Genomic DNA, 14,757 nt, shown 5'->3' with positions numbered 1-14,757 from the left:
CTTTGTGTGTCTGAAACTCTGGGATATGCAGGCTGCTATCATCATCAGGGTTTGATCTAGGATTCCTTTCCTTATGACTTAAAAAAAGGCATAATTCTCTCAGGTTCTGCTACCATGACAATGGAGGCCCTTTGGCTACAAATAGTCCAAGTCTTTCTGTTCAGACTTTACACCTTTAGAGGCACAAAAACTCGGAAACAATTGGAACAAAGATCCAAACACGTTCAGGAAGTCATGTCTTTCTAAAAATCTAAGATCAACAGAAAGAAATCGTGTAAATCCAACTCTTAGGGGTGTGGACATGCTGCAACAGGAAAAGGGCAGTGTTTATCTAGCAATTCTGTACAAGAAGATCTGGAGATTCTTGGATAAGATCAGTTCTTCTCTGGTGTAAGGTAGAAGAATCTGGCTCTGGCCTTGAGAAGGGGATAAAAGACATGAACACTTATGTAAATCTGAGAAAGTAGAAAGTGTGGGAACAACACTTTGCTGCCCGTCTAAAGAGGCCATGAAGGAGGATGAAGAGACTTTCAAGAGATGAAGGGACTTTCAATACATCCTCCAAATAAAGTAGCATTTCTGAAATCCTAATGGTGTCTGGCCTGGCCTTGCTTGTCTGGCTGCCTGGCAAAGATCAAGGCAAGTTAGCCCCCAGAAGAGAAGAGTCCCTTTGACACCTCCCCTGCATATCTCCCCCACCCTGTACAGGAAGCAGATTCTCTTGACAGGAAGAGCCATTTGATAAAGAAGCTATGGACTCTGCTCTTCTCCATTCTTCCTTCCAGTAACCTTAAACAAAGAGAAAAGAGACAAAGAAAACGAATTTCATCTCCATGATAAACAAGACTGATTATCCACTGAAAAATGTGGCATGAGATAGCGCTTTATTTATGCATTTTAAAAATGATCTTGTGGTGAATTTGAAGTAAAGAAGACCTCCAGCTGTTGGAGAGAATCAGTTGCCTTGCAGATCCTCATTTCGATCTACCCACTTGGCTGGCGACATTTCAGCAACACCTTAAAGCAAGATGGGGATTGTGTAACCCCAAAGTGTGGTGTGAAATCCGGAGCTTGGGATTTGTCTGGCCACAATAGCTGGAAATTTCTGAGAATGCTGGTGAAGATGAGGAAGAGCTCCATCCGAGCCAAGTTTTCCCCTAAGCAGACTCTCGGTCCTGAAAAGGCAAAGTGAAGAACAAAGAGAGAAGTCAATCCAATCGCTGAAGTCTGGCAACCAATTGCAACTGCCGAACCTGTTTGTTTCTCGAAACTATGATCCCAAATCTCATGAGATTTCCAAACTTGGTAACAGTTCTTTTGCATTCTTTCCTTCTCTAAAAGATTTATCTTCCAGGCCTCTATGAAGCACACCTCATATGATTTAGACTTTAAAAAGAAGTTGAGACTCCGGAAAGAGTGCAGAAAAGGGCAACAAAGATGATTAAGGACCTGGAAGTTAAAATATATGAAGAAGAGTTGCAGGTATTGGGTATGTCTATTCTAATGAAAAGAAGGACTAGGGTGGACAATGATAGCAGTGTTCTAAAATTTGAAGGGCTGCCACAAAAAAGAGGGGGTCAAACTATTCTCCAAAGCACTAAAAGGTAAGACAAGAAACAACGGATAGAAACTAATCAAGGAGAAAAGCAACCTAGAACTAAGGAGAAATTTCCTAACAGTGAGGACAATTAACAACCAAAGGAATGGCTTGCCTTCAGAAGTTGTGGATGCTCCATCACTGAAGGTTTTTAAGAAGAGACTGGACAATGACTTGCCTGTAATGGTATAGGGCCGTGATGGCAAACCTATGGCATGCGTGCCATAGGTGGCACACAGAGCCATATCGGTGGGCACACAAGCTCAGCTCCGGCGCACATGCACACGCCGGCCAGCTGATTTTTGTGCCTTCTGGGCCCCCTGGAAGTCGGCAAACAGGCTGTTTCCGGCCTCCAGAGGGCCTCCAGGGGGCTGGGAAAGACTGTTTTCACCCTCCCCAGGCTCCTAGAAAGGCTCTGGAGCCTGGGGAGGGCAAAAAATGGGCCTACAGGGCCCACTGTGCCATTGCGTGCCAAAAGCGGGGAAAACGTGGGGGGGTTGCGCACACATGCCCGGAGTGGGGCGCATAGAATTATGGGTGTGGGCACGCACGCGCGTGACTCCCCCGTGCTCCCCCCACTTTTGGCACGCGATGGCAAAAAGGTTAGCTATCACTGGTATAGGGTCTCCTGCTTGAGTACACCTTTCATGGTCCAGGACAGGTGTTCTGGAATGACCATATTCAACATGATTACCTGTGTTTCTTTTAAACCCCATTTTCCTATAGGATGCTGAATTATAAACTGAGCCCAAGTGCTGACTTTCACAAGTCTCTAAAGAAAGGTTTCCACTAAAAGTGTGTGTGTGTGAGAGAGAGAGGGAGGGAGGGAGGGAGGGAGGGAGAGAGAGAGAGAGAGAGAGAGGGAGGGAGGGAGGGAGGGAGAGGGAGAGAGAAATACTCACACACAGAGAGAGAAATACAGAGAGAATAATTCACCTGCTGAAAATGCCAAAAAGGCTTCCGGCTTCACAAACTCTCCCTCTTCATTCAGGAAGTTGGAGGGGTTGAACTCATGTGGGAACTTCCACTGAGATTCATCACGATGGGCAGACTGGATATTGACAAAAACCATGGTGTCCTGAAAAAGACAAGCACACAACAAAGGCATTGGACTATAAACTTATGGTGCTTCCATAAAATGAGATTCAAAAGGAAGACTCCCACTGATCTCAATCTCTTGCTCTTTCTTCCTCTTAGATACAAACACAGCTGCCTCAGGTGAGGAAGGCACAGGTGGACATATGCCGATTCACCAAACCTTCACTTCATGTAAAGCAATTAAAGGTTTCTGCTTTTACCTTGGGAATTTTATATCCAAAAAGCTGTGTATCTTTTATGGGTGCATGAGGTAGTCCAAATGGAGCAACATTTGAAACGCGTTGGATTTCATGAATGACGGCGTTTGTGTAGGGCAATTTTTCTCTGTCTTCATATTTCAAGATTGCCTTGTTTCCCACCACCATGTCTATTTCCTTCCAGCATTTCTCTGAGGGACAAATAGCTCAGTTATCTTCTGGGAAATATTTCATTGACTTTAAGTAGACAATCAATGGTTTGTTTTCCAAGCAGGTACCCACCAGAAGTGAGGAGAATGAAGCTGATTGAGTTTCCAGCCATGATAATTCAGGAACCTTCCTCATTTTGCATAATAAGTGAAGTTGTTATTTTTATAGATGAAGAAGCTTATTTCACAATTCTTTACCTTGGATCTCTGGAAAGGCCATCAAATAGAGCAACATCCACTGCAGTGTTGATGCCATCGTCTCTGTTCCAGCCACATACAGGTTAGATAGTAAGATTAGTAGTTGCTCTTCCTCAAAACTTGACCCTTTCCTCTCTGGCTTTTGTAAGTTAAAACGAAGAATGTTATTAAAATCAAATGGAAAAGGATCTTCTCCCACTCTTTAATTCAGTTGATTACTTTAATTTAAAAGCAGGAATTCATTCTGAAAAATAGGACTCAAAATGGAAAGGAAGTAGGGAGACGGGAAACAAGCATGTTCTGGTGATAAAACATCATAATAGAGTTTGGGGAGAGGATGGGGGTTCCCTAGAGCAGGGCCCCCCAATCTTTTGGGCACCAGGGATTGGTTCTGTAGAGAGAGGTTTCTCTGTGGAATAGAGGAGGTGAGGTTTCACATCCTGCCTGCATCCCACAGATGGGGCTTTGCTTGTTTGCATGGCACTAGAGCAGGGGTCACCAACCTTTCGGACCTCAGGGACCACTAAATTCATAATTTTAAATCCCACAGACCACTAATATGATCTGCCTAATGACCGGCTGGGTGGGTGTGGCTAGGTGGTCATGTGACTGGATGGGTGTGGTCAACTTGGTGTCAATCATGTTGAGGGGCACCTCGTGGCCCTTTACTCGCCCCTCCCCTCCTGTTCCCAGCCCCTCCTCACCTGCCTACACAGGCTCCTTAGTGCCCCAACCGGAAGCAGTTGTTGGAGCTAAGCAGCCACCATGAGAAAGAGTTGGCAAAAGAGGTCATTTCAAATTGGGTCTGACTGAGAAGGAGGCTCAGCAGAAGCACGTCACTGAGGACTAGGAGCATAGGCTTTCCAAGCAGAAGGAAGACCTGTGGGAGTGCAAGGCCAGGTACAGGCGCCTGGAGGCTCAGTGGGCTGAGATGATCAACCAGTTCCAGGCTATGATTCAGTCCCACTGGAACAAGGTCCACCGGCTCTTCACCACCAGCGGCACTTCCTTCCAGCCTTTGCCCAAAGCCCCACACCAGGAGGCTGAAGCAGCCCCCAAGTCGGAATTTCTTCCCCCCTCCGACCCACACAAAAAGACCCCAAAGGGGGAGACTCTCTGCAGCAAAAACAAATGTTCATTGCATGTATTGCACCAGTTTGAGGACTCCTGATTTAGTGCAATATAATATGCACTAAATATGATCCATGGACCTCCAGTTGGTGACCGTAGTCAACCTGAGCTGGCAAAAGGTCCTTTCCTCCCAGTCCTGATGGAAAGATCTACCCTAAGGTGGTTGGGTCTCCACAACATGCAAAGGAAAAGGACATCGCTTCATTCACACAATGCGTCACCCAGGCAGTAAGTGGACTTGACACAACATCTAGAAAAATTACTATCAACGTTTTTGTGATATTTTCAGGATGTGTAAGGTCAGAAAAATAGATCCAAAGAGAGGAAAAGGAATCATTGCAAATTCAACCAGAAGAGACTGAGGAATCTACCTTCTGCATTTCTTCTAAATATGCATCAATGAAATCTCGAGGTTCTCCTATAGTCAAAGTTGCCTTGTGCTCTTCTATCTCTTCTTGATGGAAAGCTTGTATTTTCTTTGTAACTGTGAATAATTCCTGATGTGGCAGGGGCAGGCTTCTCACTAAGGGGATCTCATTGTAAAGCTACCATCAAAGAGAAGAAAAGCCATCGTTAATCAAGATCAATATACCCTCCTTTGTAGGATAAATGGAGCAGGAAAAGAAACCCCTTGTAACTTATTTACAATTTGATAGGGACTCAAATGCCCCAATTAGATAAAATTTCAAAAAAATGTCCCAGTGAGTTAAAATTTGCCCTGGTTAAATTTGGATAGCTGCTGTTTTTGACAATTAACTCACACAGAAGCTTCACCCACACTTCCCGTAACTCTGATGAGAAATTATTCCAATTATAAGGAAAATTGGCTGTTCTAGCTGCTAAGAAAACCAGACAGTTTCCAAAATAGGTGAGACATGAAAACTCAAATTCCCACCACCTAATTGCACACTTATTTCGAATATTCTTTTGGATTCTTGTTAAGGATACCAAGGGCCAGGGTCCTGCTATTATTCGGGAATTTTGATGTATCATATCCAGCAGAGTTTTGAGGAAGCCGTTATCATATTCAAAGTGTTTTCCAAATAATATGGTAGACATTATGTTGGCAACTGCAGCGTCCAGAAACCCAAAAGGATCAAAAGGCACATCTATCAAAGAAAAGAAATTAAACCTAACGGTAAAGAATGCAATGATGAAGCAGTTAAAGCAAACCACTTTAACACATTCTTCAGCTCAGACTACAACAATCTAATACAAATAGATTTCACAGAAGGTGCCTTCCGCCATGCCCTGAAGACCTTTCTTTTTCAGCAAGCCGGGCTAGCTTAACACTTTTTAAATGTTTTTAATATGTTTTGTTATTGTTTTTAAACTTTGGGGCCAAACTTATATATATCTTTTTAAATTGTTTTTAATGTTTGTATCTATGTTTTTTACTTTGGCTGTACACCGCCCTGAGTCCTTCGGGAGAAGGGCGGTCTATAAATGTGACAATAAATAAATAAATAAATAAATAAATAAATAAATAAATAAATAAATAAATAAATAAATAAATAAATAATGTTGAAAAGGTACTACATAGACTGAAACCATCTCTATCTATTGGACCTGATGGACTATGTGCATACTTCTTAAAAAAGCTTTCCACTGCTATAGCAGAACCCCTAAGCATAATTTTTGAAAAATCTTTCAGAACCAGTTCCCTACTCAACCTATGGTCACTAACCACGGTCATCCCTATCTTCAAAGAAGGGAGATCCCAGCCTAGTCGAAAATTACAGACCAATCTCTTTATGTTGCGTCACCTGCAAAGTCATAGACTCAATCATCAACGAATCCATTACCCTCCACCTAGAAACAAACAACCTACTCTCTAATAAACAATTTGGTTTCAGAAAAAAAATATCCTGTAATCTACAACATCTACACTGCAAAATATATGGACTAGAAATCTTGATCAGGGCAAAGCAATAGATGCAATTTACATAGACTTCTGTAAAGCCTTTGATTCAGTGGTACATGACAAATTACTTCTAAAACTAAAATCCTATGGCATCTCTGGACCCCTCCATAATTGGATAACTGTTTCTGTCAAACAGATGCAAGTGGTCAAATAGGGAGCGCCCTATCAAATCCTGCACCTGTTAATAGTGGTGTCCCACAAGGCAGAGTTCTAGGACCAACACTCTTCATACTATACATAAATGACCTTTGTGATCATATTATAAGTAACTGCATTCTCTTCATTGATGATGTTAAACTATTTAACACTACCAACAATGCTGCTCCCCTTAAAAAAGACCTTGACTTGTGTCGGAATGGTCAAAACATTGGCAACTCCAAATCTCAACCAACAAATGCTCTGTCTTACACATTAATACAATTGAGCATGTCCAGAAAAATTTCACAAGAAGAGTCCTGGACTCCTCTGCTCGTAACAAAATACCCTATGCCACCAGACTTGAAATTCTGGGTTTAGAAAATTTAGAACTACGCAGCCTTCGGTATGATCTAAGCATAGCTCATAAAATCATCTGCTACAATGTCCTACCTGTCAATGACTACTTCAGCTTCAACCACAACAATACACGAGCACACAATAGATACAAACTTAAAGTGAACCGCTCCAAACTCGATTGCAGAAAATATGATTTCAGTAACAGAGTTGTTAATGCCTGGAATGCATTACCAGGTTTTGGTCTCATCCCAAAACCTCCAAAATTTTAACCTAAAACTGTCTACTGTTGACCTCACCCCATTCCTAAGAGGTCTTAAGAGGTCTGTAAGGGGCATGCATAAGAGCACCAGCGTGACTACCATCCCTGTCCTAATGTTCCCTTTAATTGTATTCATTTTATGTATTCAATTCATGCTTATACTTATATATATTACCTAATATGTACTCGACAAAATAAAATAAATTAAATAAATAAATCCCTATCAATTGATCTGCCTTCATGTTTTTTTACAGGAATCACAATGTCTATGTAATAAACCCTTTCTATAACTACAAGGAAACTCTCTCTGACTGCCTATCTATCATCTATCATCTACCATCCCTCTCTCCCTCTCTCCCTCTCTCCCTCCCTCTCTCTCTCTCTCTCCCCACATATTCACCATCCATCCATCTCCATCTGTCTGTCTGTCTGTCTGTCTGTCTCTCTCTCTCTCTATCTATCTATCTTTCTATCTATCTACCACTATCTACCTACTTATCAATCTTGTTTCCCCCAAAATAAGACATCCCCTGATAATAAGCCCAATCAGGCTTTTAGAGCACATGGCAATAAGGCCAAGCGCTTATTTCAGGGTTCAAAAAAATATAAGACAGGGTCTTATTTTGGGGAAAACACGGTATCTATATCTATCTATCTATCTATCTATCTATCTATCTATCTATCTATCTATCTATCTATCTATCTATCATCCATCATCTATCAGTCTAACGATCACCATCATCTATCTAATTTATGGACCTGTCCATCTTATAAACCAATGACTCTGGACAGCATACAATTTCGGACAGTGAGAGTGGAAGTTCCTTCTCCAAACTTGTGGGTTGGTTACCGAATGTTTCATTACCAGGCTAGGTAAAATCTTCAGCTGAATTTAGGGAATGTCACTGTTGGAGTTCTTCTGATTTTGCCCTCTAAGCACCTTTACTGTTTGTAGAGGCAACATCAGAAAAACACAAAATCAGAGATTTTGGTTCTCTGATCAGCTCACCATGAACTTTGGGCAAAAGAACCACGAAGGTCAAATGGCCTCTGCTATTTTCAATCTTTTTCTAACAAACAAAAATCTTGCTGAAAGCTAAAACAATGTACAACTAGATGTTTTAGCCCCACCAGGTAGTGTAGATCATTAGCAGAAAGAGGTATATGAGCTCTATCTAAGGTACAACTGAAAAGACTCCTTGAGGATTATCAATGCAGAGATTATGTCTATGACATTATTATTACTGTATTTTTCGGAGTATAAAACGCACTTCCCCTTCCCCAAAAGAGGGTGGAAATGTTGGTGCGTCTTTTACACCAAATACAGGCATTGTTGGCCTACCGTAGCCCCGCCCTGCTCATCCCATTTTTGGAATGACAATCCCCCAACCATCCCATCATGTCCCAGGAGAGCTTACTCATGTTTTCAGTGAATGCTTGAATCAAACAAGTGGCCTCCTCCAGGATCTTTTCTTCCATTGATTTTCTGCCCATTCCAAAATTTCTGAGATGCATCCCTGAAAACCTTCTTTGCTCCTTCCATACTTCTCCATATGTTAACGTCAGTAAACCTAAAAAAAAGGAAAATCATCCTGGACTGAATAGCCCTTATTTTGCTTATCAGTAAAAATTTGGGTGTTGTTATTTTTTTAAATAATGGTGTATTTTCAAAAACAGTAGTATATGTAAATGTACAGAGAATTACTCCGGTAATTTTGGGGCGCTTGCCTTCCCTGACAACCAGCTGCAGGAGAAAGGTGAGCAGTAGGATACACCGCGTGGCAAAGGGCGAGCAGGCAGCGGCTCCGTGGCAAGGCCGGAGTCAGGGAATGGTGCATTCCCCAACTCCAGGGAGTGGGGCGGGTGGACGGAGCTTCCAGCTGCCATTGCTATCGGTTCTCCGAACTACCGGCCATCATCGCTACCGGATCAGGCGATCCGGTCTGATCCGGTAGCATTTCACCCCTGATATAATTCATATTCAGCTAATAAAATGGAACTATGCCAAGGAAAATACATTGAGTAGGTTTTATTACAGTATAAGGGAAAAAAAGGATTTTTTTTCAGCTGAATACCAAAATTTCTACTATATTGTTATTCATAAATGTTGCAAAGAAAAAAGAAGAAGAAAGGATCGAATTCTAATATTTAAAGAAACTATTCCTTCTCTTCCTAGAAATCTTGGGTCAGAAATCCAGAATGTAGAGGAAAAAAGATCATTGGAAGCTGAGTCACAGAATGGGTAACTTGAAGCCCTAGCAAGAACAAACAGGCATTTGAAAAAGACAAAAGTAAATTATATACAGTTACCTTTCTTCCTAGTGAGGAAATCCATTATAGGAAATGATGGTCTCCCAGCAAATTCTGTGCCTTTTATCATGAGAACCTCCTTTGCTGAAGGAAACCCATGAGTCAAGACTATAGGTGTTCTTCCAACATAAAGACTGAAGAGGGGACCATATTTTTTGGTCAGCTGAAATGAAGAAGCAATAGCACTTAGACTTATATACCGCTTCATAGTGCTTTACAGCCCTCTCTAAGCGGTTTACAGAGTCAGCCTATTGCCCTCAATAATCTGGGTCCTCATTTTACCCACCTCCAAAGGATGGAAGGCTGAGTCAACCTTGAGCCGGTCAGGATCGAACTGCTGACAGTTGGAAGAATTAGCCTGCAATACTGCATTCTAACCACTATGCCATTGTGGCTCAGTTGCCAGGATTGTCAGCATAGAGGCATCAGGAAATCAGTTGGGACCAAACACTGCAATGTTGCAATATATTGTGTCATCAAGGATGACCCTGAGGAATCTACCTGAGCTCCATCCAGCTCCATTCCCCAAAGGTCTATTGCTCCTTCTGAATTCATACATAGGTCTACAGGTAAACATGTTTATATGTAAAGTTTTAATGGAAGCACTGAACAAGAGAGAGATTTTGATCCTGTCTGGCAGAAGTGGAGAAGGTTTCATTTTGGCCAAGCATTTTTCTTCGAAGAAGGTTGGAAACTAACACTGCAGTGACACAATATCGGGGACAGCAATAAGAGAGGATCTGTAGCTCCTCCTATAGTTCTAGAACTGGAAGGATTACAGATAGTTCTCGACTTATAATAGTTCAGTTAGTGACCACTCAAAGTTACAGCAGCACTGAAAAAGTGACTTATGACCATGTTTCACACAAAATTTGCAGTGTCCCCATGGTGCTGTGATCACAATTTGGACGCTTGGCAACTGATTCCTATTTATGACGGCTGCAGTGTCCCAGGGTCGTGTGATGATCTTTTGCCCCCTTCTGAGAAGCAAAGTCGATGGGGAAGCCACCTAACAACGGTGTTACTAACTTAAACAACTGCGGTGATTCACTTTACGACCGTGGCAAGAAAGGTCATAAAATGGGGCCGAATTCACTTAACCAGTGTCTCACTTAGCGATAGAACTTAGCAATAGAGCAATAGAGAGTTAGGAGAAGATGGGTGAACCAGGAGGGATTTTATCTGCTGAAAACATGTCATTTCCAGAGGTTATAGGGAGAGGGTTACTGAAATACTCTTGAGTGGATTGATAGAAGGTCATAAAAGGAGGGAGGTGGAGGAGAATCCTGGAAAGAGACAAACCTCTTCATCGCAGATGGACCTAAGGGCATCTTCTGAAGATGGGAACATTCTGCTAACGTGAGAAAGTTCCAGCCAAGCATAATTAATACCCTTGTTTAACTCCAATGAAAGGGAAGGCTTTGAGCCACGCTACACACATATGGGAGTTTAAGTAAATATTCTGACTTTAGAAAAGAGTCTTACTTTATTTATTTATTTATTTATTATTTATTTATTATTGAATTTCTATACCGCCCTACTCCCGAAGGACTCAGGGCGGTGCACAGCCATGAAATAAAACACATAGATATATAAAATTTAAAATCGAATAAAATGAATTAAATAAATTTGGCTGAATTAATACCCATAATTTAAGATACCCATATTTTAAAATACATTAAAAATTTAAAATTTACACTTAAAAGGGAGAAGATTTAGGCGAGGCCAGCTTGATGAAATAAAAGCGTCTTCAACTCGCGGCGGAAGGTGCGCAGATCCGGAATCCTCCGTATCTCTGGGGGGAGCTCATTCCAGATCATCGGTGCCCCCACAGAGAAGGCTCTCCCCCTAGGGGCTGACAGCCGACATTGTTTGGCCAACGGCACCTGGAGGAGCCCCTCTCTGTGGGAGCGTACTGGTCGGTGGGAGGCTGTTGATGGTAGTAGGCGGTCCCGTAAGTAACCAGGCCCCAAGCCATTTTACAGAATGAGGGAGTTTAAAATAGTAATTGTTGCTTCATTTCATTGGTGTGCACTGCCCATCGACCCTTTCTTTGTTCTTTCTTTCCTCTGAGTTCTTTTGGTGAGAAGCTTGGCTATAATTGGATGAATTTATCTGATTGACTTAATTAAAACCTTACTTTAAAGCATTTGTCAAATGAGTAATGCTTGAAAACAATAAATCAGCTTGTTTTGCTTTTTCTTTGATGCTTGTTGGTGAAGGGTATAAAAAAGAGGGATGGGGGGAACAAAGATAAATGCCTTTGCTGAGTGTTTTTTTTAAAACGAGCCTTGCACATCTAAAAGCACAACTGGACTTTTCCTATGTAATGTTTTGGGGGGAAAGGAAAAATATCATCAGAAGTTGTTGTTGATGGTTGTGTTTGTTTTTTTTTAAATTTGATTTATATGCCGCCCTTCTCCAGAGATTCAGGGCGGCTTACAATGCGCTAAGCAATAGCCTTCATTCTTTTGTATATTTATACAAAGTCAGCTTATTGCCCCTACAACTGGGTCCTCAATTTACCTACCTTAGAAAGAATGGAAGGCTGAGTCAACCTTGAGCCTTGGCGAGATTCGAACCTGCAGTAATTGCAGGCAGCTGTTCTTAATAACAGGGTGCTTTAGACTGTTGTTGTTGTTGTCGTCTAATCATTTCCCAAGGATCTAAAGCCTTCTGAGAAGGAGGATCAAAGCAGCCCTATCCTAACAAATGTACAGATGAACGAAGCACTAGCAGACACAGAGGCTAGTTGGCCAACTTATATTTCTCAACCATGTCTGCTGTTCTTCTTCAGTTGCTAAATATGCCCGACTCTTCACAACCCCATGGAGTATAGCATGCCCGTCTACCCCGTGCCCCAGTATCTCCCTGAGTTTGTCCAAATTCATGTTCATTGCGTCAATGACACTATCTAACCATCTCATCTTCTGCCGTCCCCTTCTCCTTTCACCTTCCATCTTTCCCAACATTAGGGTCTTCTTCAAGGAGTCCTCTCTTCTCATGTGGTGGCCAAAGTGTTTGAGATTCAGCTTCAGGATCTGTCCTTCCAAAGGACAGTCAGGGTTGATTTCCTTTAGGATCAACTGAATTGATCTCCCTGCAGACCAAGGGGCTCTCAAGACAGTCACCTTTTAATAAATCTGCTAACAAGGCTCTGTGAGAACCCAGCTTGTTTGATGGGGAGCAAGGCAATCCCCCTTTTCCAAGAGATCAGTGACTTTGGCCCATTTTTTTCAATGTACTGATAAATGGGTCACTAGCAGACATGGAGACTAGTTGTCCAACTTATATTTCTCAATCATGTCCACTGTTGCTGTTCAGTCACTAAGTATATCTTGCAAGAATACAGCAGGCCAGCCCCCCATTCTCCCCATCCTCCAGGTGTCTCCTGTAATTTGCCCAAATTCATGTTCACTGCATCGAGGACACTATCTAACCATCTCATCCTCTTCCGTCCCCTTCTCCTTTCGCCTTTCATCAAGGTCTTTTCCAAGGAGTCCTCTCTTCTCATGTGGTGGCCAAAGTGTTTGAGATTCAGCTTCAGGATCTCTCCTTCCAAAGAACAGTTGGGTTGATTTCCTTTAGTTTGACCTTCTTGCAATCCAAGGGACTTTCCAGTCTTTCACCTTTTAATAAATCTGCTAACAAGGCTCTGTGAGAACCTAGCTTGTTTGATGGTGAGCAGCTGCCCCAGGATAAGGCAGACCACGTGATCGCTTTCCAAAAGATGACTAGCTTTGTTGCAATTTTGCTGACAGGGCAGAAACATGAAGGGAGACCATGGAAAAAAATTATTCCCTTTATTTATTATTTATTTATTTATTTTTATTTATTTAAATTTCTATACCGCCCTTCTCCTTTCGGACTCAGGGCAGTGAACAGCCAAAAATAAAACATTTATACACAAAAGTTAAAATAATTTTAAAAATAGTTAAATAAGATTTGGCCCATAATTTAAAACATTTGAATTTAAAATCAGTACCAATTTAAAACCAATATAAAATCAGGCCAGCCCAGCTAACTGAAAAAAGTAGGTTTTAAGGGCCCAACGAAAAGTCCGGAGGTCTGGGATCACACGTATCTCTGGGGGTAGACTGTTTGCTAACTCTCACCTTTTGTCAAGAGTCCAAACAGCTCTGTGTTGCAATGACAGTGTCCCACAAATACCTCTTTAAAGCCTGCTTAAAGGGGCAGAAGTTCCTTTGTTCAGCTCTGTCAGAACTTTGAACAGCCATTGAATGAATGGTCATTAACTGAGAACGACTTTAATAGATTTGTTTATCTACCTGTACTTGATTCTTCTATCCGTTTTGTCTATTATATTCTCTCAAAGTATAAAATAAAATTGAAGGCAGATGGAGGAGAGAAAAAAACACCAATTGAATGATTTGGAATTTCGCAAAACCGGAATCATAAACTATTCATTCATTCAGATAAACAACACCTTTTTTTAGATTTTTAAAATATCAAATTTCTCCAGGAATCTTCTCAAAGATGAATGTTTCATTTGGAAACTTGGAAGGGAAACCAAATGTAACTTTTAAAGAGCTCATGAAGCATTCAGAGGAAGTTCTTCGCAATTAGGAATTAGGATTCTACTGCATCAAATGAGGGATGTCATTATATCTTCATAAGGTTCCAATATTTTTCTCCAAATTCTAGGTGAAACAAAAATTGTGTCTCATGTAGACAAGTTAAGAGAAACACACAAACCCTTTCAACTCTTTTTGCAGGAGCAAAAATGTCGGCAGATTCACTCTCTGAAGTTTAACATGAGAATGGATAAAAAGCCTTACCTGATCCAGCTCCTTCAGAGGGAACCTCGTACTGAAATAAAGCAGATTCCCAATCAGGGGGAGGCTCCATGGTCCAGGGGGGAAACCTTTGGGACGTTGGCTCTTCCAGAGATAGAGGAATAGGAGGGAAAGAATGATCAGCCAGCTGAAAACTGCCATGTTAATAGCAGGAACATTTCATTCTGTCTTTCTCTCTAGCTATTGTACTTGGCAAACCAGCCAAGATTAAAACTTGAAAGTTAGGATAAAGAGCACACAGTGTTCAGAAACCAGATTTCATGAACTGGATTTGGCAAGCAGAAAATTAACATGAGGCACCTCAGGGAGAAATTTTTTTTGCCCAATTAACAATGGCAGCAACATATAAGGAAAATTTGTATAAAATGTTTTACGGCGAGATTAGCAAAGAGCTTCAAAAATATGTCCACTAAATGTTGGAAATGTAATCAGGGTTGTTATTATCGTATGTGGTGGATATGCTCAAAGGCAAACAAGGTCTGGATGAGAAAATACTCATGGTTAGAAAAAAAATGATAAAGC

General features: G+C 41.5%; 1 protein-coding gene across 1 annotated transcript; it reads right to left on the bottom strand.

Moving 5' to 3' along the window:
• Nucleotides 1-856: 856 nt before the first annotated feature.
• On the bottom strand, nt 857-14,447 carry LOC148112302 (cytochrome P450 2J2-like). Its single transcript, XM_087876992.1, has 9 exons — nt 14,218-14,447; nt 9,419-9,581; nt 8,527-8,679; nt 5,379-5,539; nt 4,802-4,975; nt 3,300-3,438; nt 2,896-3,083; nt 2,534-2,675; nt 857-1,175 (listed from the first exon to the last, which is right to left on the bottom strand). Exons 1-9 carry the CDS (start codon nt 14,374-14,376, stop codon nt 985-987), a joined length of 1,470 nt encoding a protein of 489 aa, XP_087733118.1. The 5' UTR covers nt 14,377-14,447; the 3' UTR covers nt 857-984.
• Between the last annotated feature and the right edge of the window lie 310 nt (nt 14,448-14,757).

The sequence above is a fragment of the Pantherophis guttatus genome, chromosome 11, assembly GCF_059756535.1.
Source record: "Pantherophis guttatus breed Tessera chromosome 11, ASM5975653v1, whole genome shotgun sequence".
Classification (NCBI taxonomy): domain Eukaryota; kingdom Metazoa; phylum Chordata; class Lepidosauria; order Squamata; family Colubridae; genus Pantherophis; species Pantherophis guttatus.
Note: the sequence above shows the minus strand (reverse complement) of the source record. Positions and strands in the feature narration are given on the sequence as shown.